This window comes from Cyprinodon tularosa, unplaced genomic scaffold (genome assembly GCF_016077235.1).
Source record: "Cyprinodon tularosa strain WSP-4 unplaced genomic scaffold, ASM1607723v1 ctg329, whole genome shotgun sequence".
Taxonomy (NCBI): domain Eukaryota; kingdom Metazoa; phylum Chordata; class Actinopteri; order Cyprinodontiformes; family Cyprinodontidae; genus Cyprinodon; species Cyprinodon tularosa.
The window spans coordinates 342343-369209 of record NW_024039040.1 but is presented as its reverse complement, the minus strand read 5'-3'; the positions used below and the strand labels follow the sequence as shown (position 1 = coordinate 369209).

Below are 26867 nucleotides of genomic sequence, written 5' to 3'. Positions count from 1 at the left end.
TGACCAGTGCCCCACACCATCTTCTTAATACTTTAGCAAAACTATCATCACTGTTGGACAATTACTTGCACCCCAGGATGAAATAGTACAGAAATGGAGGGCTCCTTCAATGAAGGACTTGTGCACTCAAAGTAAACAAAGGAGCATTATCACAAATCCTTTTTTACAACTACTTTAAAATCCTACAGTTATAACTGATCCCAAAATGCCACTAGGTTTTTACTGTCTGGGTGTGTGTTTTTGTGTGACAGTGTGAGTTTCAACCTTTTTCTGGTGAAGGATTGGGTACATCTGGCTTCAACCAGACCCCTTTGCATGCTCTGCTTCATCACGGGGCTACCTGACTACCTTACAGTGACTAATGATTAAACCATACCTGGTAGATGTCATGATGGGTTCACTAGTGAGACCCAGTTATGCAGAACACCACGGAGATGGAAACAGAAGTAAAAGGTTTAACAATGTTTATTGTCACAAGCACAGAGTTAATCACTGGTTCTGGTTCAGGCCTGGGGAACTGGTTCACTGGAGTCTGCGTGGGAGACAGTTCAGTTAGCGTTTGCTCGGGGGAGTTTGATTCAGACAGTTTCAGATTCGTACCTTGAGGGTTCTTGGTTAAAGCCTTGAGGGGGAAACTGTTGGGTCCGGAGATAGTTTGTTCAGCAGAGTCCGTTAGCTGCTCCATGTCTTACTTCTTGAGAGTGAGCTGACCTATGCTTTTGAGTTTCCAGCTCTTAGTCCAGAGCTGCATGGGAATCCAGAGAGAGACTTCAGGTTTGGCTCAGAGGGCAGGCTCGGCAGGTTTAGCTCTTCCTGAGCTTCACAGGAGAAAAACAGGTTTCCTGGAAAACAGAGACAAAGGTTAGAATCCAGTCTGGATTCAAAAGTCAACAAAGTTTCTCAGAGATACTAGGCTTAGGTGCTAACCAACTGGATCAACACTGCGGCGTTGAGGCAAGGTCTGAAGACAGCTTAAATACTGTGGATCCTCTGATGAAGGAATGAGCCCCAGCTGTGCAGGAGGCTCGGCTCCGGAGGATCCACGGCGGACTCTGCTGGAGGAAGGTGGTACTTCTCCAGCTCCCAATAGTAGAGGTCTTTCCCAAAATAGTTTATATGCAAGTGTAATAGAATTTAGTGTTTGCACATTTCCTAACTCTGCTTATTGAGCTCTCTCTACCTATTAAAAGAAAAGGATGATTTTCTCCTGCTGCTCGGGATGAGATCTACGAAGCATCACCCTTTCCTGGATCTTCACCTTGGTTGTCTTCTAATCCTTCGTCAATGGCAGCAACTCTCAGCCCCTGTCCGCTCTCTAGGGCACAGAAGTTAGACTGTTTAATCTCCATACCATTACTAACCTCCTTGAATCCTCCACTTTCTAAACTGGAACTCAAGCCTGTCTACATGTCACAAACCAAACCCCTCTTGTCAGCTGCAAAAGAAAGTAAAGAAACGTAACTTTATCTCTGTAATTGATTTGGTATGTGGGGCAAAAAGCTTTCTCAAACCATTTACATCCATGTTATTTGCATCGTTTTTCAGGTTTTCTGCAAAAAGGCTGTCATTGTTGTCTTTTAATCTTGTATCATCCAGGCACATTTCTTGTGTTGCACATTTTATTTGATCTGTATATATCATTCTTAATGACTATTTAGCATTTTCTTTTCTGAAACACATGTTTCCCTTTGCTGTACAGTCTATTTTATCAAAGTATTTTTTTTACAGCTGTGTGTATCTGTATTATCTTTTCTTTCTCTTTTCCACTGACACCCCTGCATTACACCACTGTAAGATAATAACATACATTTCTACTGTATCATTTTCTCCTATTATCAACCATACACTGTATCTATTGCTTCATTCCCTCTCAACACATCCAGGTATGATTACCTCAAAATATCCAAAAAAAGGGGTCTGCTTCTACCACAGGAAACTTCTCAGGGTAATGCTGGTGTCATTATATCCTTTCCATTTCAACTGTTCCAGAACTAAATCAGACCAAGCAGTTAGAAATCTCCCATGAAACAGCCTTGCTTAAGAGTCTGGAATTTTTGGGTTGACCGTACAGTAAAGCTGGAGCTTGATAGTGGAAGTTAATGTTTTCTGGCAATGTTGAAATTCATGGCATGATGACCTTATTTCTTTAGTTCTGTTTTTGCTCTCTTTAACAGAATTTGAATACAGTGACGCAGTTGACCGACAGTGGAAGAAATATTATATCGATGTGACTTGAATGTCGTTTTCAGCGTTGCTTTTTGTGATGCAGAGAGAGAAAGCAGAGCTTTTATCAAACCCCTTATTAACTGACAAAGTAAAAAATATAATTGAATTTATGTTTTGAAATACAGTATACAGCATTCAAAACTGCTCAGGGTATGTAGTTATTTGTCGATTAACGGGTTAATAGAGTAGACACATTATGGCAGCAGCCTTCAGCATCAGTTTTATCTTAGAGGTATAGTGGGGGATGGTCTTTTTCCGACTGGATCATCAAAATGAGTGGTCCTTCTAATTGTCAATTATTCTGGTGATATGTTTACGTTAGGACGTCCGATGTGCTCATCCCCATTTCTTCATGGTGAGTCTGACATAGTGGGAAAATTGCAAATCTTCTTTTGGAAAGCAAGCTTGTATGAGCAATGCAAGCAGCAACTTTTAAACACAGCATGCACAAGGAGAGATGGGCTCGTGCACGCCCTCACACACGTTTAATAGGCATTTCCTCTCAGGAGCGGGTACATGGTTGTACTTGTGATTTGTTTTGTTTTTTAAGGGTGAGTCTTTTTAGAAATTCACGAAAATCCTCCACTATATCTTTAATACTAATACATCTTAATTGAACTATTCTCAGCTGTTAAAAGTTTGTAATCATAAGTTTTGAGAATTGACATCATTAGCCCTTAATTCACTTGGAACATATTTTTGTCATGAAGTTTTTTTTAATTTATTCTAAATGTTTATCAGTGGTAATACATTTGATTAATAAAAGTATTTCTTGCAGGAGGACAAGGTAATACAGGTAAACTGTTAGAACTAGTAGATGGCGCCACCTAGTGTTTCCATTGTTTTATTGACTCCAAAGCCTCAATTAGGAGCAGCTGCCTGGAATGCATAAGAGCGATTCTTAAATAAATTTAGGATTCATGTATTTTATGTCTGACAGGGTGAGAGAAACACTGTTTTGTCTAAAAAACGTTTCATGAATATGTTGTCTAGTATTGATTTTTGACAGGGAATAAAAAAATGATTGGATATGTGTGTTGGTACAGCAATTAAACCACTTTAACCAATAAACATAGTCACAGGAACCTAACGTAACCTGTTACTTTTTCTATTTCAACCAAACCTGAGTCGGTTTAAATATTTTATATGCAAATGTATCCAATTTTTACACGTTTTATATTGATTAAAACGAAATTGATTATTGATTATATTTGTTTTGTTTTCTCCCTTGATGACTCGGTATATTAAAAGCCCCATAAAAAGTTAAATAGTATCATTATTTCTGTTTTCATCAATGCCTTTAAATTATTTCCTTCTGTTTGCGTTATCTATATTGTTGGTTTCATTTTTAATATTTTCATTTTTTTATTTCGAGCCGTTCGAACATATGGTAAAGATAACGCTTTTATTTTGAAGTTTATTTATTTACAGGAAGTAAAAAGGTGCGCTTCCGGTGTTGAGAGCTTAATGATTTCTGGTGTTTTTAGCCCTTTTTGCTGCCGACCGTTGTTAATTTGTTAACGGATAGTAAACACTGCAGCAATGAGCGCCATCATTCCTCGGATAGAGCAGCTTTCTGCCAGAGTTGTTCGGGTTTTAGGCTGCAACCCTGGACCGATGACCCTGCAGGGAACCAACACTTATCTGGTCGGAACAGGGCAAAGGTGACTGACTGCTGCTGACTATTATCTCTAGACACATAAATGTATGTTTTTGGCTCTTATCTTGTGACTTTATCTATCTATGATTAACATTTCCTTCATGCTCACCGAAACAAACCTTAAGGAAATTGATCTGAACATGTCTTCATTGGAAGCTGCAGAAAGACATGCAAAATTAAAACAAAGATATTATGAACTGTCACTGTCTGCCGCGCAGGTCTTTTACATGTATTCAGCCCATTTACTCTGATGCACCTAAATCAAACCCAAGGCAGTAAAATGTCTGCAGAAGTCGCACATGGTACATGGTAACTCTCCTTCAGAGCTTCACAGCTGGACAATTTTACAAGACAGATCTGTAATTTCTATGAGTTCTCATAGAAATATGGCATGTAGAAAGCCATTTTTATGTTTCCAATAATAGTTTCAGTTTGCATTCTTTCTCAAGCATAGTTGATTACTGATCAGATATACAACAACTTGTATAAGGAAATGCTCTGGTCATTATGAGACTATGATTTATTTTTCTGTTTGAACATGATCTGTCCAGACTGAACTATGGTGGCCTGTTTTACTTTAGCAGGAAACTGTCAGAAAGGATTAGAAGTTTAAATTGAGTTTAAAAAAAAAAGAATAAACCCAGAAGGAAACCTGCTTGAGGCTGAGTCTTTAGACTGGGGCTTTGGTTAAACTGGCAGACATACTTTTAATATCAAAATATAAATGTGCCACTCCACTCATAAGATACATGAATTTGCTTGTTTGGAATCTTAAATCCACACTATCGGACACGTTTCTACATTTGTTTTCTTTGCATTTCTTTGCATCTGAGTCTGGTTCTGCTGGAGGTTTCTTCCTGTTAAAAGGGAGTTTTTCCTCTCCACTGTCACTACAAGCATGCTTAGTGTGAGGGATTGCATTCAAGTCACTGAGTTGATGCAATGAACTGGTTTTCCTTAGATAGAAAACTTTGGATCAATTTGACTGGATGATCTGGTGAATTGTACAGTTCCTTGAGATGACGTGATGTGAATTGGCGCTATAGAAATTGAATTGAATTCAAACCTCTGTCGGGTTATAATTAATCAGCCTATTACGTTTTTGGCTTAGCATGTTCTGTTTTTTTCCTCTTATGTCATTTTTGGTATAATTGGTAACATCTATTATGTAATTCAGGGTTATCTGCTGAATTAAAGCTCTTTGTGCTGCAAAAAAAGATGCTTTGTCTCTTTTAATGATTTTTCTTTTTTTTCCAGACGTGTTCTTATCGACACTGGGGAACCTGCTGTCCCTGAATACATCAGAAACCTGAAAAATGCTCTGGTAGAATTCAACACTAGCATCCAGGAGATCATCGTCACACACTGGCATCATGACCACACCGGTGGAGTGGAAGACATCTGCAGAGATATAACAGGTTAGGCTCTTTTCTGTCAGTCCAAAAAGGACCAAGTTGTTTGATTCTGAGTCTTTGCGTACTCCTGAATAATTTCTTACTGAACATGATGAAATCAAAGAAATCTGTTTTGTTTGTTTGTTTGTTTCTTATTGCAGGATCTGAAGTCAGGGTCAGCAAATTGCCCCGAGCTGTCAAAGTCTCAGAGACTGCAGGAAATAAGACATATTCTTACCTAAAAGATGGCGATGTTATCCAGACTGAAGGAGCCACCCTCAAGTCAGTTCACATTTTTCACTTTGAATCAGCAAATTGGGCATTTTTCAACAATAGGTTATAACAAAATGCTTAATTTAAAGGCCAGTTTAGCATTTCTGAGAGCCAGTTTCAATATTTCAGAGTGCTTTTCACCCCAGGCCACACTGACGACCACATGGCCTTGCTACTGGAGGAGGAACGGGCGTTATTCTCTGGGGACTGCATCCTGGGTGAGGGCACGGCCGTGTTCGAGGATCTCTACGACTACATGAAGTCTCTAAAGATCCTACTAGACACTCAGGCTGATCTGATTTACCCCGGTGAGCAACAACACATTTATATCTTAAGTATCCCTGAATGAGCCTCCATACTGATAGCGCTGCGCTGCTGGGTGGTGACAGTGTAGCTAGCACATCATAGATTACATGCATGTATTGCTTTTGCAACTGCAGTTTTTTTAGGGCAATTCCAAAATCTGCTAATGAATTTTATTTCTTGTACAAATAATTCTGACAGAGATTTGCTTCTACAGGAAATAAGTAGCACTGAAAAGGACTGATTTTTCTTCTGGATACTGGATCTAAAATTCCAACACTGCACTATTAAAGTTTCGCATTTTTTTATTTTAAAGATTTTTAATTTAACATATGTGATGGAAAAACACCAAAGGGTATTTGGAAAAATATAATCTGGAACAGTAGCAAAAAGTTGAGCTTGAATTAATTATTAAAGATCAGTAAGACTGGATAAGACAGGCCTAATGATAATAGCAGGATTGTGGAATCTAGCGGTGGAAGCAAGGAAAGATGATAGTCGAATTAGACAGACTGGTTAGAAAAAGGATTGCTAATCATATTTATCTCTTAAAAAAGCATCTGTCAACATGAACTTGTCACAGTTAACTGTTTTGGTTTCCCATGTAGGGCTAAAACAATTCATTAGATTAATGGTGATTGATCGATTACTCGATTAATCCTTAAATGTTTTATTTTCACCTGGTTTAATTCTCTAAAAAAATCTTCTTTAAGGAACCCTTCGCTTTCTGATTATTATTCAATTGATCGAAAAAATAATTAACAGATTAATCAATTAGTAAAATAATCATTAGATGCAGCCTTATGTCCATGACAAAAAAAAAATTTCATCCGACAGAAACTGACTTTTTAAACACCACCTTACAAAACTCCCTTAAATAGATCAGATTTTGAGAGGTTTTCTTGTCTAAAACTTCGTTCAGAAGATTCGTTAAGATTTGCTGCCAGGTTTTCATTCTGGTCTGGATTTTTCAGTAATTGTTTTTGCTTCAGTTTTTTTTTTTCTTTTGCTGGAACTCTTCTTTTGTTGGTTAGGGTGTTTTCTTGGATTTAATTTCTTGGATTTGATTTCTTGGATTACAGATGGTTTTGGATAGAATGGATTGCTATTGGATCACTACTTTGACACAGCAGGATGCTGCTGCCACCAACACAAAATTGGGCCTATTTTTTTTTTGGTTTCTCTTGAAATATGGGCCAAAACTTCAACCTTGTTATGGTTTTAGACAAGATTTGAGAGATTTGAGCCATAACTGTATGATTGTTTTTAGTAATTTAGTGTAACCAAATTCTTTAACTGCCCAACTTTTTTTTATAATCAAGGAACTACGGAACAGGATTAGGGCCACTGGAAAAAAAATAAATAAAGTTGACTAGAGATCCAAAGAGAGGCATCATCTCCTGGTCAGACCCTGTAATTCAATGAAATGGTGGAGTCAGAGTAAAAACAAAAATGCACACCAAGGTGAAGTTCAGTGGCTTGAAGTTGAAGGAGATTTTGCTGGGAGGCGCAGGGAAGTGGGATGCCATTTGGCTGATGTTTGACTGGGAATGGTTATTTTAAATGGCTGCTACAGTATGGCAGTAGAAATGATTAGTTGAACCTGTATTGAATTAGTGACATTACCCAATCAAGGCTTTCCTTTTGTAACCCAGTGATCACGGCTTTACACATTGTGCCAGAGAGTTGAGTCAGAATCAAGCGTCTAAGTCTGAATTTTCTGAGCGAGTTTTATGAAATGACCCCTCTGGTATTCTGATTCCTGACCAGCAGTGTGTACACATTTTGTCTCTGAGTCCAGAGTGTTCTGGCTTTGAATTTCACAATCGAGTTTACTATTCCATTCATCCAACTAACATAAGAAGTTAAATGGAGAAAAAAAAAGGTGTTGCTTCCTTCTTTTAGATGTCAGGTCACCCCTTTATGACAACCTTTGTTTGCTTAGTTCACTTGTTTTTTAAGTAATAAAAATCTGATTATCAGTAATATAACCCTCAGCAAACTGTTTTTTTGCCCATGATCCTTAGGCCTAAAAGAAGCAGTGGAGAGATTTGTAGGACAGAGGAGGGTGTATTATTAAAATCTGGGTTACCATATGAGATTGTCATAAACGTATTACACATTTCAGTTTGATTTTTTTCCTGATATCTTGCAGCCTTTCTAGGGGTTCGCTTTACATTTTGTGGTGCAGCTAATGTTCTAATTCTTTGTTGTAAAATTTCCCAATATACTGAATGCAGCTCAGTCCACACACCAGCGGGAGATAAAAGACCGTATGCTTTCTGTACGGTTTTCTGATCTTTTTTGTCCTCGTGTTCCTGTGCAGGACACGGGCCTGTGGTGCAGGATGCTGGCGCCAAGATCAAACACTACATCAGCCACCGAGACCAAAGAGAACAGCAGATCCTGAAAGCTATTCAGGATGGAGCAGGAAAGCCTTTTTCTTCCATGGAGCTTGTAAAGATTGTCTATAAGGTCAGAAAGAACCTTCCGCCTCTTTAGAAGCTTTTTATTACGGTGTTTAAAGAACACAGGTGTGAGTTGTTGTTCTCATTATAATGAATCAGTTTAACCCTTAATAAGGATACGTTCACACTGCAGCCTGAAGTGGCCCAAATCCAATTTTTTTGCCCATATGCGACCTGGATCTGATCTTTTCATGGCTGTCTGAACAACACAGATCCGATTTGTTCCAATGCGACCCAGGTCACTTGGCTATGTGGTCCTGGATCCAATACGAATCTGAACCTTTCAAATGCGACCTGTGTCTAAACGGCGGATTCATCCGACTTGAACGTCATTAATACCCGACAAAGGTCACTATTCTGCGTCTTGCTACGCTGAAGCGGCAAGAAAAACAACAACCATGGCAGATGTTGATACGGAGAGCAGTATTTATGTTTAACCATCTTGAAAAGATTGTGTTTTTATGGTTGGAAAAGACCGCTTGATGCGCGCCGGCGCTACCATCCATGTTTACTTTCGTAAACACAGAGCACGCTGGCCTGTGACGTCATTGCATCCTCTACTGCGCATGCGGGACCCTTGCGTTGTATGACTGCAGTTCACACAGGAGATCACATACAAGTCGCATATATTTGGAAATGTGAACGGCAACGCAAAAAAATCGGATTTCACAAAGAAATCGGAATTGAGCATTAAGGCCTGCAGTGTGAACGTAGCTTAAGAAAAACTCAGTCTTCTTTGGATAAGTGGCATTATTATTTAGTTGAAACAGCACAGTATTTTTACAAGAATTCAAAGCAAAGTTTCCGAGTTATTTAATTTAAATGAAAATTCACCTAGAAATTCTTGTATTTTAGCCATTAGGCAATACTAGGTAGTTGCCAAGGAATCCAAGTTCCTGGGAGCCCCATAAAACTCTGTTTACATGTATGGTTAATACAACTATTCCTTATTTGTGCACATTAATTGTTTTTGATAAAAATACTTTTGTTAGAACATCAGAACACTTTATATTAATAATATTAAGTGTGTCAACCCTAACCCTAAAAGACAGCAGAAAACCATTTGAAAACAATGGGAAGAGCAGTGTTGCCAACTTACCGCTTTTGTTTCTATATTTATTGACTTTCAGACCCCTTTAGCGCTTTTATTTCAAAAAGGTGCCTTGCGCCAAATCTAGCGACTTTTTTCTGCTAGTGGAGACTTTGGTGACATCTAAAAGCACCGAACTCTGCTCTCCAAAGCAAGTAGATTGGTAACCCCGCCTCCTGCTCTCCTCTATCATGTCTGCTGTCATGATCCATGCAGCTATTATTTCATCCAAATGAAAAACAGAGAACAGAAAAACACATCATGGCTTGTCTACGGTGAAAAGAAGGACTGGGTTAATTACTTTTGCCGTCGCCTTTTTTGAAACACAGGAACGAGCAATCTAGTGATTGGAAAAAAAAAATTCTTTCATACCTTTTGAGACAGCGGGAAAATTCAGCTGACTACATAACATAGAGAGGAAAACAACAAGAAAAGGGACAAGAAGAGAGGGACAAAATGTAGAACAGATAATGGATGTCTATTCTATTCAAATTTCTGTATAATGGTCTGTTTTATGTTGTCTTCTCAGTTCAGAGGGCCCCGTGCCTGTCTTTGCCTAGGGCCCCATATTTTACTAAATCTGCTGCTGTTTTTAACATATTTTACAGTTATAATAGTATTCTACTGTATGTCTATTTAATTTATTGTCATAAGTAAGCAAAGATGTTAATTGCATACTCTTTAGTGTCCATTTAAATGCAGCGTATTAAAAGGGATTAGTATCTGAACATGGACTGCCTACCTTCAACTATACAAATCTCAATGGCCTCTTCTTTGACCTTTAATCTGCTCTGTATTCACAGAAACATGACATTTAGTTTCCACTCCTGTTTTTCTCCAGGACACTCCTGAATACCTGCACCAGGCTGCAAATGTCAACCTGGTTCATCACCTGAAGAAACTGGAGAAAGAAGCCAGGATCACTTTTGGTATTTGAGCAACTTCTCTTCTGCAGAAATTCATGAAACATATTTAGTTTGGTCTTGCATGCTAATGCAAAGGTGTGTCCCCCAGTGCTGGACTCTACAACTAACAGCAAGTGGAGAAGTAACCTATGATGTCCAGCAACCCTGAAATGGACAAACTACGTCATATAATCAAAGAAATCTCACTGGACAACATGTGAGAGTCTGTTTATTAAACGCACAGGATCACATTATGAAGTTATGATTGTAAGACTGATTGAAACATGTGAACAAGAATGTATATTAGTTTAAACACGTTGCATTGAATTATGTTTTTTGTATGCCTTCATATAGGTGCACTTTTTACAGCTCTTAAAAACGTTGACAGGTGGATTTCTCCTCCAACACTTCAGTCAAATCTGTGCAGAATAGGTGTGGTTACTCCATGCAGACACTAGGTGGCAGCATCTGCAAAAAAAACCTGTCAACTGCAATCATAAATGTAAAAAAAATCTATCTAGTCTTTCAAAAAGATTACACATATTGTTTTTTCCTAATGAAATTAATTATAAATTTATGTTGGACCATACTTTGTGTGTCTTTGATGCATGTTTTCATTGTTGCCTAAATATTTTATAAATAAAAATGAAACAAATTTGGAATTTAAAAAGATTAATATAATTTTGATAATTGTGAATGCTTACTAAATAGACTCCTCTTTCAGTTTTCTCTCATAAGTTCCTGTTTTTGTGTGACCCTTTGAGCTTCGGTTGCCCCCCTCCACCCCACCCCCCACTGTGGCTCTCATCTGTTTCTATATTGACTAATTACACTGATGCAGCCTGACCGTATTGGAACTTCCTTTGTTTCTGAGTTACTGGAACACAAACCAGTTTTGCATTTGACTGGGAACTTAATGTTCTTATGAACGGCTTTATCGACCGATGCGTGCAGAACATTGGAAATGATGCAAAGAAAAGCTGTGTAAAAGTAAAAACCAGCTGTGCTGTTTGATATATCCAGTCGCAGAAATTATCTGTAGCAAAGGTTCCCTAACATTTACCACTTTTACAGTCTGACCTTCAGGGAACTTGGTGCTCTTTAAAGGTTCCTTGAAGGTTAATTGCAATTGCAATATCCTTTAAAATGATACGGTAGTTCTTTAAACTGTTACATGACCTTTAGATAGTGTTTCGAAAAAGGCACTGTGAAAGGTAAATACAGGACTTTTAAGAGACTTAAGAGAGAACATTTGGTAAATATTCATCTGGGGGTTAGATCTAGCATTCATAGCATGGAGGTAAAAAGCTTCCATATCCGTTTAAATTTATTTAAACCAATTATGTCCTGACCTTATGGGAAATTTAAGTTTGAACAGATACTTTCAACATCTGGGAACTTTTTCTGAAGGTTACCTGTAAAAACCTTAGCTTTGGATTTTACCTAGAGTGAACCTTTAGTGTCTGTTAAAGGTTCCATCTTTCAGGTTTACCTTTAGGAAAGTTTTAGCAAGCATTCCCTGCCTCTAGGTTCCCTCCTCAAAGGATGGTTCCCTTAAGTTTGGTTGCAGCATCTCAATATCATCTTTTTAGGGGAAATTAATGAACATTTCTTAAAAGGTTCCCTGACATTTGTTTGTAACATACTGTCTACAGCGTGGCTTTTAGGCTAATTTACTGAACTAATTGCAACATTAGCAGTGCTTTATATTTCAAGGAATGTTCTAAAGTGACGTGGGGAACTTGAGATAACGTTCCTTAAAGGCTTGTAAGGTGGTTGTTCAGAGTGGAGTGTAGGCTGCTTGCATCTTTTCTTTGACTTTTAGGAAATGTTTTGTAAATGACCCTGAGGGAACTTTCACGTATGAGCTCAAACGACTAGAGGGAACATTACCTTAGGGTTTTAAGACTTCAGGACAGTGACTTTATGGGGATTTTTTTTGTTTTTTTGTTCTGCAACTCCTTGGAGTGGCTTTAGGGAATTCAAAAGTTCCCTAAAGGTTCCTTGTAGGAAGGTTGAAATCATTTTAAGTGTTATAGGAAGTCCTCTAATTGTTCCTTAAACCTCCCAAAAGGTCTGTCTGATCTTCCATGGTTTTTCTTTATGGAATTATAAGGAAGTGCTCTTTCAAGTTTTGTTTATTTATCTACATTTCTTCATGTAAATGCAAAGATCTAGATAAAATGTAAATGTGTGTCAGTTTGTACATACGCAGACATTATTTCCTTATGGTTAACTGGAACTTACAGTGTGACCTTTTGAGTGTGGTATATTTATTGCTATTGCAACTGGTTGCAACACCCTAGCTTGACCTTTATGGAACCAGTTATGATTTACATTATACTGTAGGGACTTGCAGAATATACTGTGGCTCTCCTAGTGGGTCTTTATTTTTCTTTTAATGTTTTACAGAATCATCTGAAAATTCTGCCTTAGTGGTTTCCGAGCTTCAACTAGATGAGTTATAATAGCATCATATAGATGTAATGGTGTAAAAGACAATAGGGCAAGTTACCATTTTTAATCACTTGCATACCTCTTAGAAATGGAGTACCCCCCCCCCCCACACACACATTTTTGTCATCAAAATATCCATATTTTTTTGGAGTCTTACAAACGTGATAAGGTCTTGTCCTGGATTCCAATACCACTGTTGGCTTGACATTTTGATTTTCACTGGTGTGATGAAAGTTGGTGGGAACACTCTAAGGGTGGGGGCTGATGGACTTACATTTACTCCACACAAAGGCTTTCAATAGGGTTTGTATTTTCCAAAATTGAGCTCAAACATATATTTATTGAATGCTTTCCAATTGTTGAGAACACAAGAGAAGCAAAATCAACTGATATTTATATTTATGGATAGTTAGACATTAATGTATATATAAAAAAAAAAAGGATCAATAACAGTTAATTCCAATGCCAACAGCAATATATCATGCCTCCCTAGTATGCACATAATTTCAGTTTCATTCATCAATCCACCCAGAATTAGAATGATTGATTGGATGTTTTCCCTTTCAGCTAGTTCAGTCATTATCCTCCTTCAAAACCAGAAAAATCAAATTTAGAATTTTGTCCCACATATTGCTGAGAGCCAAAGTCTATTGAAATTATTGGTGGGGACATGTCCACACCAGGCCAAAGTTGGTAGGGACATGTCCACACTAGGGGCAGATTTACCATTAGGCAATACTAGGCAGTTGCCTAGGGCCCCAAGTTCCTGGGGGCCCCATAAAACTCCTTTTACATGTATGGTTAATATAACTAGTCCTTATTTGTGCACATTAATAATGTTTTTTTTATAAAAATCCTTTTGCTACAATGCCATCAGAATGCTGAACACTGAAGGGGGGCTTCAGTGTTCACCATATTGGATCAGTCCATTTGCTGCACATGTTCAGAAAGGTCCAAACAGACAGCAGCAAATCATTTGTAAACAAATGATGCAAAGAGCAGTGTTGCCAACTTAACGCCTTCGTCTCTATATTTAGCGACTTTTCAGAACCCTCTAGCACTTTGATTTTAAAAAAGCGCCTAGCGCCAAATCTAGTGACTTTTTTTCTGCTACGGAGACTTTGGTGACAACATCTAAAAGCAGCGAACTCTCTCCAGAGCAAGTAGATTGGTAACCCCGCCTCCTGCTCTCCCCTATCATGTCTGCTGTCATGATCCATGCAGCTATTATTTCATCCAAATTAAAAAACGGAGAACAGATAAGCAGATCATGGCTTTTCTACAGTGAAAAGAAGGACTGGGTTATTTACTTTTGCCGTCACATATTTGGAAACACGGGAAGGAGCAATGAGCTCAGTGAGCTTAGAGTAACATTTCTCTAACTGCATAATGGGTCTATTTTATGTGTTCTCTTCTTAGTTCAGAGGGCCCCCTGCCTGTCTTTGCCTAGGGCCCCAAATTACCTATATCCGCCCCTGGTCCACAGCAGTCCCTTGTGGTTAAAGGGAATTATACATTATAAAAATATATACTTTTCATTAGTTTATGATGAAAGCCTTAAAAGAAAATGTTTTCCCCAAACTCTTTCAAACAGTTTCATTGAGTTGGGAAATGAAACTGAGGTCCTTGCAGGTGGTAGTGAAATGAGAAAGGAGGAGGTGGAGGTGCAGGGAGGAGGAGGAGGAGGAGGGGGTCTGCTAGTAAAGATAAACAGCCGAGGAACCTCTGAGCCAGATGAACATGGCGGCTCCGGCTCTTGACGCTCCTGTCGCTCCGTCCCGCTGATCCTCACTGCACCGACTAAAACCTCCGCTCAACAGCCGCCCATGGCCCCCCAACTCTCAGGTAAGTCCCCCCCTCAGTTATCTCCTACATTAATAGTAGTGGTGGTGGGGGGGTGGTTGTGCAAAGTGTCTGTCAGTACATGAAGGTTAACCTACTTTTGAATTTATTTTGTAACGTCTGTCGCGCGACTTTAAAGATGGGATATATAGGATTGGATACTAAGGATTTAAGCGGAGCCTTCAGGAAATAACGTTTCTGACGGAGAGAAGCGACAGCTGCGAGCGTTTCTGCTCATTTACAAGCGTCGCTCTTTATTTTATCGCCGTCGAACTGTTTCGCAGTCAAATTTTAACTTTTATTTATTTCACACATGGATTAATGTGAATGACATAAAGGCACTTGTGTTAACACATAACACCAAGTTATTCCGTGACAGGTTCGTTTGTCTCGGACTTCCTCAAACAATGTAATCGTTAAGTGAAATCTAATCGATTCACAGTTTCCGGGTTTGGATTTCAAAATAAAAGCGTTATTAGTTCTTAAAGGTAGTTCTTTAAAAAACGGGTTCATTTTATTTGGTGTAATTAAAAAATAAATAAATAAAAATCTCTCTAACTAGATTCACCAATTGGGTGTTATTATAAATTAATTACAAACACTTATTTTGTAGATAAATGGATAGATTTCAAGTACTTTGATGATCTGGGGCTGCCTTGCTTCTTCTAGACTTGTGCAAGTCAAAAACTGAACCATAAATTCTCTCTATGGCAGAAAATCCTAAAGAATCTATCCATCCATTAATTTGTGACCTTTAGACCTAACCGCCCTGAGATGTACAGCAGAAAAATGCCCCAAATGATTCCTATCTCGATGGCTTAAACTTGACATCCAAGTGAATAAAATGCAATTATCTGCAGTCTCGACGAAACGCCACTGCTTTGGTCTTAGTTTAATCAAGCTATTCTTTTAACTTAAAGCAGGGGTCTTCTACATTTTCCAGGCCAAGGACCCCCAAACTGATGGCGAGATGGAGCGGGCCCCCCTAATTATATATATTGTATGAAATTGTGTTACATCAAACTGGTCCTATAGTCTCTCTATTACAGATGGAGTCATGTAGCGAAAGTAATTCCTCCCTGGGATTATTAAAGTATTCCTGATTCTGATTCCTGGTTGATGGGACAGGTGTTGTGAATGAAACGGTGCCCAGCCTGAAAGAGCTCCTGTGTGTCGCTGAATGTGTGCATTGATGACTGAAAGACATCTTCTGCCTCCATTTATCTGTTTACTACAGTTTTTTGTGACCCCCATGCAATACTTTGATGGACCCCTTAGGAGTCATGGACCCCCTGTTAAAGCCTGCTGGCTTAAAGGCATTTTCACAAATTTATAAATGAACAATATTTAAAATAAAAATAAAGACATTTATTTTGAAAATATGTTTCCAGTGTTCCTGTATTAAAGTAATTTGAAGAGAGATTTGTTAGGAAGTTGCTAGAAAGCACTAATACAACCTGTATTATTCTATAGCATTTGGTATTTATTTATTTTTATTCATTTTTATTCTCTGTGCATGTAGCAATATATTAAGCTTAGACATGTAGAGTAAAAATCTTGACAGTAGAAAACCGTTTGTTTCTTTTTTGATACAATCAATGAAGACCTAACGCTGTTTTAACAGGAGCTGAAAAAGTTTTGTACAGATAGCTGCCGGTGTATACCGCTCTGAATTCACAATCCAACATGGATGTCATGTCCCAAAACACTTTTTATTGATATATGACTGCATGTTTTGCATTCCTTGTGGTGACTGGTTAAAAGTTCAAGCTCTTCGAAGTCAATTGACATACCAAAACATAAATCATTTGCACCGCAGAGAGTGTTTTCTCATAATTCCCCTGTCACATTCTTTCTCCCAGTGCATAAAGCAGAATGTCATCAGTCAAACTGTGCCTGAATGCATTCTTGGATCATGGTATCCGGTGAGGAGCGCGACACTGGCCTAACATGTTATTCAGGTTATTACAGATTAGAAATGAAGTGCAGCTCACAATGTATTGTTTAACACAGAAATTCCTTTCTTTCAGCTAAGAAAAAGAATGTGCCTGTATTTGCTGTTGAGCTGGTATGTTCATGTGAGAAACCTGTCAGTTTACCTACGTGACAGGTGTCATCTGACTCCTCGGTGTTGTGTTATCTTAGAGGGCTGGATTCTTGATTTTTGTTTTTTAGGCCCCTTTAAAGCCTATTTGCTCTTCCCTGGACCCAAAGGTGAACTTTGAAAAGGATCGCAACATGTATAGCAGGTTTTCAGTCTTAGGTTTTGCATCCTTGCCTGGAGGATAGCCAACTCTTCAGATGCTTTTTTTGTTAACCCTTTATAGGGCACTAAGTGAAATCCTTTAAAAATCTGAAATTCAAGCCAATAGTGTTATTGTAATCCATGACAAAACCTTATTGCCTTTGTAACATAAAAAAATCTGGATATTTTGATGGCAAAAATGAATGTCAGTGTAATAACAACTTGCCCGAATATATTAAGAAAAATAACTAAAGTGCTTCTATAAGAAATTCATAAAAAAAAACACAGAGTGAAGAAACACATTTTTTTAACCACATAATCTTAGAGGCATTAATGCTTTAGTTTATAAAAAATAATATAATTATTATAATATAATTGTTAACTAGGCTTATTAACTTTTCAATTACAGGGTTTCCGGTCATTAAATTATTATTTTTTTATTTAAGGCCTTAATTGGCATCAAAATTCATTAAATGTGATTATCATGGCATTTAAAGTGCTGGATTAAAAAAAAGTTTATAAATACAATTTCATCAGCTATATTATATCGCAATATATTTGTGCAGAACTGCTTCTGGTTGATCGTAAAGCCATATGTTCGGAAAAGAAGCTCGAGGTGGGGAAAATCTCGACAAAAGTGGCTGGAAAATTATATATATTATAATTTTATTTATTTATATATGTATAATAAGAGTGGTGAGTACTTGTTGATGCCATTAAGATTATTTCTAAGAGCATTAAAAGAGAGTTAAATTAGAGTTGGAAGGCAACTCTGGTTCTAAGTAGCTAGTTTTATATCACTGGCTGTGCTTAATGTGGTTCCCAGTAAATCATATCTGGAAATAAACCAGTTTCCTACCTCTCTTTGGGGTTATTAAACATGTTATCAAGTTGCTCCGCAGTTCAGGGAGCAAGAGAAAGGGGACGCAAGTTTGAGTTTATTTCCTGAAATTGTACAGTAACGCTTTTTCATTAAACAGATGCCTTCTCCATTAGATTTAAATGACTGAGACGAGACGGGTAGCCTGGCTGGCTCAGCGGCTGGCAGCTCCCGTTCACTGCCTTCTGTTTTCAATGAGGCAGGCAGAAATAGAATGTCTCAGGCGAAGGTAGACGAATGTCACCGTGCAAATACCAAGTTCATTGTTTCCCTGAATCTATAAGGAATCGAATCGTTTCACAAAATCGATAAGTAGGGTTGTCAAAAGTATTGATACTTAAAAAGTATTTATACTGAAAAGTTGCATCCGGATACAATACTCATTTTCAAAAGTATCGATACAGTACTACCACCCTTGGCACCTAAACAGTCATTCATCTTATGCGCAGATTAGAGGAAAATGGCCTTTCAGAACACTGTGTGATTGAATAATTCTGTGCACTTTTCGGTTTCAGACTTTTTTCTGTAACAGGTGCAGCTGCTGAGAATTATTTATGTTTTTTAACTGGTTTGGCTAGTGTCATTGTTATGTGTGTGAAACATAGCCAAGGAAGGAACACTTAATTTAAATTTTGTAAGTTTTTTATCAAGCTTGCTTAATATTGTGCACAGCATACAACCTCAAAATATTGTTTATTGTGTTTATTTATCTATTTATTGTCATTTGTTTATTAATGAAAAAAATTCTGTTGAATTTTGGAGTCTTTGTTTTTATTCTTGTATCGAACATGACATCAAGTATCGAATATTTTACTTAGTATCGGTATCGAGTCGAAAAGTTTAGTATTGTGACAACCCTATCGATAAGGGAATCGGAATCGTGAAAATCTTATCAATTCCCAACCCTGCAGATGGAAAAAAAAATCCTATATATTTTTTGGTTTGCTTGTTTTGGTTAATTTCAAATTTACGCACCAAAAGCTTATGAAATTATTTGGATGCATAGAAACTGTTTTTATCTGTTGTTTAAGGTTTGTCTTCCACTTCTTTTTGTCTGACTTCCACATTTATCTGGCTTTTAGTGCGCAGCCATGCAGGCTCTTCCGAGCACCCCTGGTCATCGGGGCTGATTCAGAACGCATGTTGTGTATAAATTAGGAGCTAAATGAATGGTGACAGAGTACTGGCCAGAGTCGGGTAAACATGAAGCTCTAGCGAAAGTTCAATTGAAGAAACTCTGACTTACCTCACATCATCAGAAGCCGATCCGTCTCCGAAGCGAGCCAATCAGCTTTGAACTACTCCACCACGAAGCCCAATCAGCGTCCTGCTTCCACTTTATAAACTCCCTCAAATCTCACCACAGCCGCTATCCTGCAATCGCAATGTCGGATTTCGATCCAGACGACAATTCAATTTTCCCCGCTCGGAGAAACTCCCGTCTAGCCGCTCTCATCTCCTTCTTCCGCGTTACACTCCAAGGGTATATTGCCAGGCTCCGACCTAGACTCTGCTCAGATGTCTTAACGAGCCTCCCTCCTACCTCCTCGTGATTCATCTCCCTCGCCTTCCGCTTCAATCCGCTCCGATTCCTGGCCGCAAAAGTCATGCAAGTCCTCCGCTCCCCTCGCCAGGCGCAGAAGGCCTCCCGGATCTGTCCCAGCAGCAGTCACCACTACGCCCGCTCCTTCTCATCGTTTCGATGCAGCCTTGGACCTCTCCAGCTTCCTGATTCATAGCAGCTCCCCCGTCTAGTCCTTCTGGCGTTTAACAGCTCTCAGCCTCCCTCCGCTCCACCGGACTCTCTCAGTCAATCCTTCGACGCTGTCCGCACGCTCCAAACGTGGGAATCCCTGCACTGCCACGTCATCCCTGCCGCTGTCTGCTCAGACGGACCTCCCCCTCCCCTCATTCTCATTAGGGAACGCCCGCCCTGGGCCAGCCTTAGGGTAAGACGTATTCAACCATGTTTTCATTCATAATTTTCTATCTATTTGAGTTTGCTCTTATGCTTCGTCTGCCTCTATCAGGCATACTTATATTAACACACATGCTGATATTTTCCCTAGCCTCGTTCTAAATTATTCAGGGGAATATTTTAATTTAGTCTCTTATTCTTCCCTCCCCTGAAGTCGATCAGCAGGTGACGTCACCGTTTTTCTTAAATCATCCGATCTCCGTCTACCAGAGATCTTTCTATTGGCCAAAATTTTTTGCCGCATTCAGCATCTATCGTGATTACTCAGAGCTTCTGCAGGAGGGCCATCCGATCAGTCTGTCCCCGCCGTGCACGCTTCATATATATCGTACCTCAGTCTTAGCAGCCCGTCATCTTACCACCCCTTATTATTACTTCTGATTATCGTTCTGTCTTCTTCTTCTTCAAAAAAAAAAAAAAAAAAAAAAAAAAAAAAAAAACACACAAACTGATGTTCTACATCAGTCATTTCTAAATGCCAATTGCGCTCCTTGCTAGGTCAGCTAATTTGCCATGCGCTTATTTCTCAAGGCCGCGCTTTCATTCCCAGTTGCTTGATCCGGCAATTTCCGTCCCTCTCCTTGGTCAGATTACTGAACGTAGGCTGCCGTTCGGATCTCCTGACTGCTTCTAATTGGGTCAAATTTCTTTTCTATGTCGAAATTATCTATCTCCTGCCATGCTTCAAATTTTTCGGATGCTGCATCCGTAGGTTTTGGGGGGTTCTTCAGGACAGGTGGTTCATGGCCTCTTTTATTCACACCCATTATGCTTGTGTGAGGTCTAACCCTAGCTAGCTTGCATCGTGGGGCTTTGGGAAGGAATCGTGTCCGCCCACTGCGATAACTTCGTAGTAGTTGAAGCCACTAATAAGTCTCTACTCCTCCCAGTCTCTCATGCCTTCATCAGAAGCATCACTGGCAGCAGTCACTAACGTTTCATCATCTCAGTGCGTTATGTTTAGGCATTCAGCACTTTTATTCGCCCAAGCATTACCCTACGTCCACCATGGTTCTTCACCACCTTAGGATACTCTTAGAATCAAGTGGCCTTCGCTCTAGTAGGTAATCTGGGCATTCGTTCTGGACCGAGCAGCTGCATTGCAGCTACTCGCGGGGTTCTGAGGCTTCCCTCAGCTCTGGGCCGATGGCTCACCAGCCTATACCTCATTCATCCGCCCAGAACTCTCACCAATTCTCTCAGCTCAGTGCTCTCTGCCTCTAGGTAACACTATTTCAAATACTGGTGGTGGTTCAACTCATTTTCATAATTTTCTGACCTAATCACGACTATCCTCTAACTCATTTTCTACTCCCACTCCTTATCAGTTTTCTTCATTATTCCCTGCTTCATGCAGTCTTCCATGCTGTCTCCTGGCTATTCATGCTATCTTCATTCTGGCTCGCATTCATGCAATCTCACCTTTATGACAGGCATTATATGCATTCTCCTGTGTGTCACGTCACGTCTGGTCTGTGTCTCGTCATGCATCCTTGACACCATTTAGCATGCATTCCCTAATGCATCAATTCTTCATATATGTAACCATCCGCAAGAATCATCCGCAAGATTCATTATCAGACTCATCCGCAAGATTCATTATCAGACTCATCCGCAAGATTCATTATCAGACTCATCCGCAAGATTCATTATCAGACTCATCTGCAAGATTCATTATCAGACTCATCCGCAAGATTCATTATCAGACTCATCCGCAAGATTCATTATCAGACTCATCCGCAAGATTCATTCCCCATGCATCACATGCTCCCTATCTGTGTCTCGTCGTGTCCCGTCATGCATCCCTTACGCCATTTTGCTTGCATTTTCAATGCATCAATATGCACCATGTCTGCGTCTCGTCATGTCTGTATCCCGTCATGTTATATGTTCTATATGGACTCATCCGCAAGATTCATTATCAGACTCATCCGCAAGATTCATTATCAGACTCATCCGCAAGATTCATTCCCCATGCATCACATGCTCCCTATCTGTGTCTCGTCGTGTCTCGTCATGCATCCCTACGCCATTTTGCTTGCATTTCCAATGCATCAATATGCACCATGTCTGCGTCTCGTTATGTCTGTATCCCGTCATGTTATATGTTCTATATGGACTCATCCGCAAGATTCATTAACATCGTCATCATAATGGGATGCACCATCGTCATCATCATCCGCAGGATTCATCATCATCGTCATCATCATCATGGGATCATCATCGTCATGGGATCATCATCGTCATCATCATCATGGGATCATCATCATCATCACCATCATGGGATCATCATCATCATCATCATCATCATGGGATCATCATCATCATCTTCATCATCATCATCATGGGATCATCATCATCATGGGATCATCATCATCATCATAGGATCATCATCATCATGGGATCATCATCATCATCATCATGGGTTCATCATCATCATAATGGGTTCATCATCATCATAATGGGTTCATCATCATCATCATCATCATCATCATCATCATCATGGGTTCATCGCCATCATCATCATCATCATCATGGGTTCATCGCCATCATCATCATCATCATCATGGGTTCATCGCCATCATCATCATCATCATCATGGGTTCATCGCCATCATCATCATCATCATCATGGGTTCATCGCCATCATCATCATCATCATCATGGGTTCATCGCCATCATCATCATCATCATCATGGGTTCATCGCCATCATCATCATCATCATCATGGGTTCATCGCCATCATCATCATCATCATCATCATCATCATGGGTTCATCGCCATCATCATCATCATCATCATCATCATCATCATCATGGGTTCATCGCCATCATCATCATCATCATCATCATCATGGGTTCATCGCCATCATCATCATCATCATCATCATCATGGGTTCATCGCCATCATCATCATCATCATCATCATCATGGGTTCATCGCCATCATCATCATCATGGGTTCATCATCATCATGGGTTCATCATCATGGGTTCATCATCATCATCATCGTGGGTTCATCATCATCATCATGGGTAAATCATCATCATCATGGGTTCATCATCATCATCATGGGTAAATCATCATCATCATGGGTTCATCATCATCATGGGTTCATCATCATCTTCATGGGTAAATCATCATCGGTAAGTTCTCGGCGTCAACCGTGGTCGCCATCCTCATCAACAACCTGGCTCGGTAAGTTGTTTGCAAACCTTCTCAGCATTTCATTACGCATTCTTTATTCTGTCCCTAGCGTATGCCCTACGAGCATACGGACTCTCCGGCCTCGACCTCGGCTTTTTGGGGGAACATCCCTATTCACATTCATCTACTCATGCATGTTAAAGCATAATTCAGCATGAATGTTCCTGCCGAGGTCTGAGCGCCAAAGACTATACTTTCTTATCAATAAATTCTTCTAATTATCTTTTCTCTCTGTGTGAGTTTTTCAGATTGAAATGAAGCTCTAGCGAAAGTTCAATTGAAGAAACTCTGACTTACCTCACATCATCAGAAGCCGATCCGTCTCCGAAGCGAGCCAATCAGCTTTGAACTACTCCACCACGAAGCCCAATCAGCGTCCTGCTTCCACTTTATAAACTCCCTCAAATCTCACCACAGCCGCTATCCTGCAATCGCAATGTCGGATTTCGATCCAGACGACAATTCACCCACCTCCATCCCCTTCTCCGCCATCGCAGCTGAATCGTCCTCCATGACACGACTTCACCTCAACCTCATCAGAGAGTATTAATCCCAGTTGTCACCATCCCTCGTCTCATCGCATTGGTCCGGCAGAAGACCACCATGTTGAGCCCGGTTCTGCCAGAGGTTTCTTCCCAAAGGGGAGTTTTTCCTCTCCACTGTCGCTTCATGCTTGCTCATCATGGACACTTCACGGTACCTGCATCACCGAGCAGGACCTCTATATCCCGAGTCTGAATGATGCCCCGGCGTCAGCTCCCTCAGTCTTCTAGTCCCACAATTCTGCCCAGCAGATCACCTTGTCAACCAGCTCGGATCAAACCACCACCAGTTTCAGGCCAGGGGGAACATCCCTATTCACATTCATCTACTCATGCATGTTAAAGCATAATTCAGCATGAATGTTCCTGCCGAGGTCTGAGCGCCAAAGACTATACTTTCTTATCAATAAATTCTTCTAATTATCTTTTCTCTCTGTGTGAGTTTTTCAGATTGAATTATCTGTTGTACTTCCTGTGGTTTCTGTTGTGTGTTTGATTTAATGTGTTTAAAGCTCAAAAATTAGCTCACCAATTCACTGCAGTAGGAATTGTTAGTGGGAAAATAAAATACGGTAGTAAAAGCCATCCAAGCTTTTAACCTGTTGTTCTACAGTTCAGAAAGTTTTAGCCCCGGACCATTACTTAGCTTACATGATATGGAACACCAATTTTTTTATTATGTTTCACAAAAGACCATCCTGTTATGATATTTCTCATGTGAGACTTAACCATTGCCACCAGTAGCAACTGCCCATGGACTGGTATAATATTCTACCTAAAACAAAAAACGAAATGGCCAAAAACCTCAGATTTATAGTGTTTATACAGGAAAAAAAAAAAAAAAAAAAAAAACCAAGGGTATTTCGCAACCCCAAGTCTAATCATCCAAAACTGATTCCAAACCTGAGTCAAATGAGAACTGTTCAATAGTTGTTGCCATCTTCCTTGTCGTGCTTTCTCCAGTGTCATGCAGCTTTGTCGTCATGCCCTCAAAAACCTCAACGCCTTGCATCCAGAAATTCAAAACAAATTTCTGCGTTGTGATTGGCTGCGTTGTGACCACTTCTAGGGCCTGGGGCATTGATCGAGGCTAGACCACTCCCAGGCAAAAAATGATTTTGGCCGCTGGCGGGTGGGGCTAGTTTACTAGGCTATGTCTAACCTGCATATCACACATTTGAAGCAGTCAGGGGTAAATTGGCAGACTGATTGTTGGGTCACTCACCATTTTTTCTCTTCTGTTTTTTTTTTTTTAATAAATCTGTGTTTTCCTCACTCCATGCAACATTTCAGATTACTTCTACAAAACAATCAGCATTCTCTCATCTACAGGTGCTGGTCATAAAATTAGAATATCATGAAAAAGTAGATTGATTTCAGTAATTCCATTTAAAAAGTGAAACTTGTATATTATATTCATACATTACATACAAACTCATATATTTCAGATGTTTATTTTGTTTAATTTTGATGATTACAAATGACAACAAATTAAAATCTCAAATTCATCATATCAGAAAATTAGAATATTACTGAAGACCAATAAAAACAAAGGATTTATAGAAATGTTGGCCAACTGAAAAGTATGAAGATGAAAAGTATGAGCATGTACAGCAGTCAGTATTTAGTTGGGCCTCCTTTGGCCTGTATTACTGCAGCAATGCGGCGTGGCATGGAGTCGATCAGTCTGTGGCACTGCTCAGGTGTTATGATAGCCCAGGTTGCTCTAATAGTGGCTTTTAGCTCTTCTGAATTGTTGGGTCTGGTGTATTGCATCTTCTTCTTCACAATACCCCATAGATTTTCTATGGGGTTAAGGTCAGGAGAGTTTGCTGGCCAATTAAGAACAGGGATACCATGGTCCTTCAACCAGGTACTGGTAGCTTTGGCACTGTGTGCAGGTGCCAAGTCCTGTTGGAAAATGAAATCTGCATCTCCAAAAAGTTGGTCAGCTGCAGGAAGCATGAAGTGCTCTAAAACTTCCTGGTATGTGGCTGCGTTGACCCTGGACCTCAGAAAACACAATGGACCAACACCAGCAGATGACATGGCACCCCAAACCATCACTGACTGTGGAAACTTTACACTGGACTTCAAGCAACGTGGATGAAGTGCCTCTCTTCTTTTCCTCCAGACTCTGGGACCTTGATTTCCAAAGGAAATGCAAAATTTACTTTCATCAGAGAACATGACTTTGGACCACTCACCAGCAGTCCAGTCCTGTTTCTCTTTAGCCCAGGCAAGACGCTTCTGACGCTGTCTGTGGTTCAAGAGTGGCTTGACACAAGGAATGCGACAGCAGAAACCCATGTCTTTCATACGTCTGTGTGTTGTGGTTCTTGAAGCACTCACTCCAGCTGCAGTCCACTCTTTGTGAATCTCCCCCACATTTTTGAATGGGTTTTGTTTCACAATCCTCTCCAGGGTGCGGTTATCTCTCTTGCTTGTACACTTTTTTCGACCACATCTTTTCCTTCCCTTCGCCTCTCTATTAATGTGCTTGGACACTGAGCTCTGTGAACAGCCAGCCTCTTTAGCGATGACCTTTTGTGTCTTGCCCTCCTTGTGCAAGGTGTCGATGGTCGTCTTTTGGACAACTGTCAAGTCAGCAGTCTTCCCCATGATTGTGTAGCCTATAGAACTAGACTGAAAGACCATTTAAAGGCTTTTGCAGGTGGTTTGAGTTAATTAGCTGATTAGAGTGTGGCACCAGGGGCCATCAATTTTGAACCTTTTCACCATATTCTAATTTTCTGATATGATGAATTTGAGATTTTCATTTGTTGTCATTTGTAATCATCAAAATTAAACAAAATAAACATCTGAAATATATGAGTTTGTATGTAATGTATGAATATAATATACAAGTTTCACTTTTTAAATGGAATTACTGAAATCAATCTACTTTTTCATGATATTCTAATTTTATGACCAGCACCTGTATAGCTTTTAAGGGCTTGTTTGGAAACGGTTCTTTGGAGTGGGCTGAAATAAATTTGATCAACAACCTTTTATTGGGACCTTTTATTGGGTTTTACATTCATGGTCTTTTTCTTTGAAGCTTCACCATTTTCTCTTTGTTTTACCGTCTTCTTCTCTTAATAAACAAGCTTCCCATTTTAAAACACAGAGGTGGCAGCATCACACATCGGTGTAAGGGAAAAGTGCGTATGTGTGTGTAGACGTGTTGGCTTTTTTTGCCCCAGAGAAGAGTAGTGAAAACGCCATGATTCACGCCTCAAAGAAATGCATTTTTTTTTTCAAAAGATAAGCTCTGTTTGTGTGTTTCAAGGTCCACTTTGCTCATGTAATTCCACTCGTCTGTTTTTTACGTCTACTTAAATGTACCAGTGCCTATACATTTGGACGTGTGAGAGCTTGTCTGCTAATCTATGTTTGT

The 26867-nt window shown here is 39.6% G+C and overlaps 2 protein-coding genes across 2 annotated transcripts in view; both read left to right on the top strand.

The window, feature by feature from the left end:
- The first annotated feature begins 3664 nt into the window (after positions 1–3664).
- On the top strand, positions 3665–10791 carry lactb2 (lactamase, beta 2). The gene is made up of 7 exons (XM_038293575.1): positions 3665–3890; positions 5144–5304; positions 5442–5562; positions 5683–5861; positions 8183–8331; positions 10256–10343; positions 10429–10791. The coding sequence occupies exons 1-7, from the start codon at positions 3769–3771 to the stop codon at positions 10470–10472; spliced, it is 864 nt and encodes a 287-aa protein (XP_038149503.1). The 5' UTR covers positions 3665–3768; the 3' UTR covers positions 10473–10791.
- Positions 10792–14482: 3691 nt separating this feature from the next.
- LOC119788869 (nuclear receptor coactivator 2-like) overlaps positions 14483–26867 on the top strand; it is a 76507-nt gene continuing 64122 nt past the window's right edge. Inside the window, exon 1 of the mRNA XM_038293564.1 lies at positions 14483–14621. The gene's annotated coding sequence lies outside the window, so the exon portion shown is untranslated. The remainder of the gene's footprint in view (positions 14622–26867) is intronic.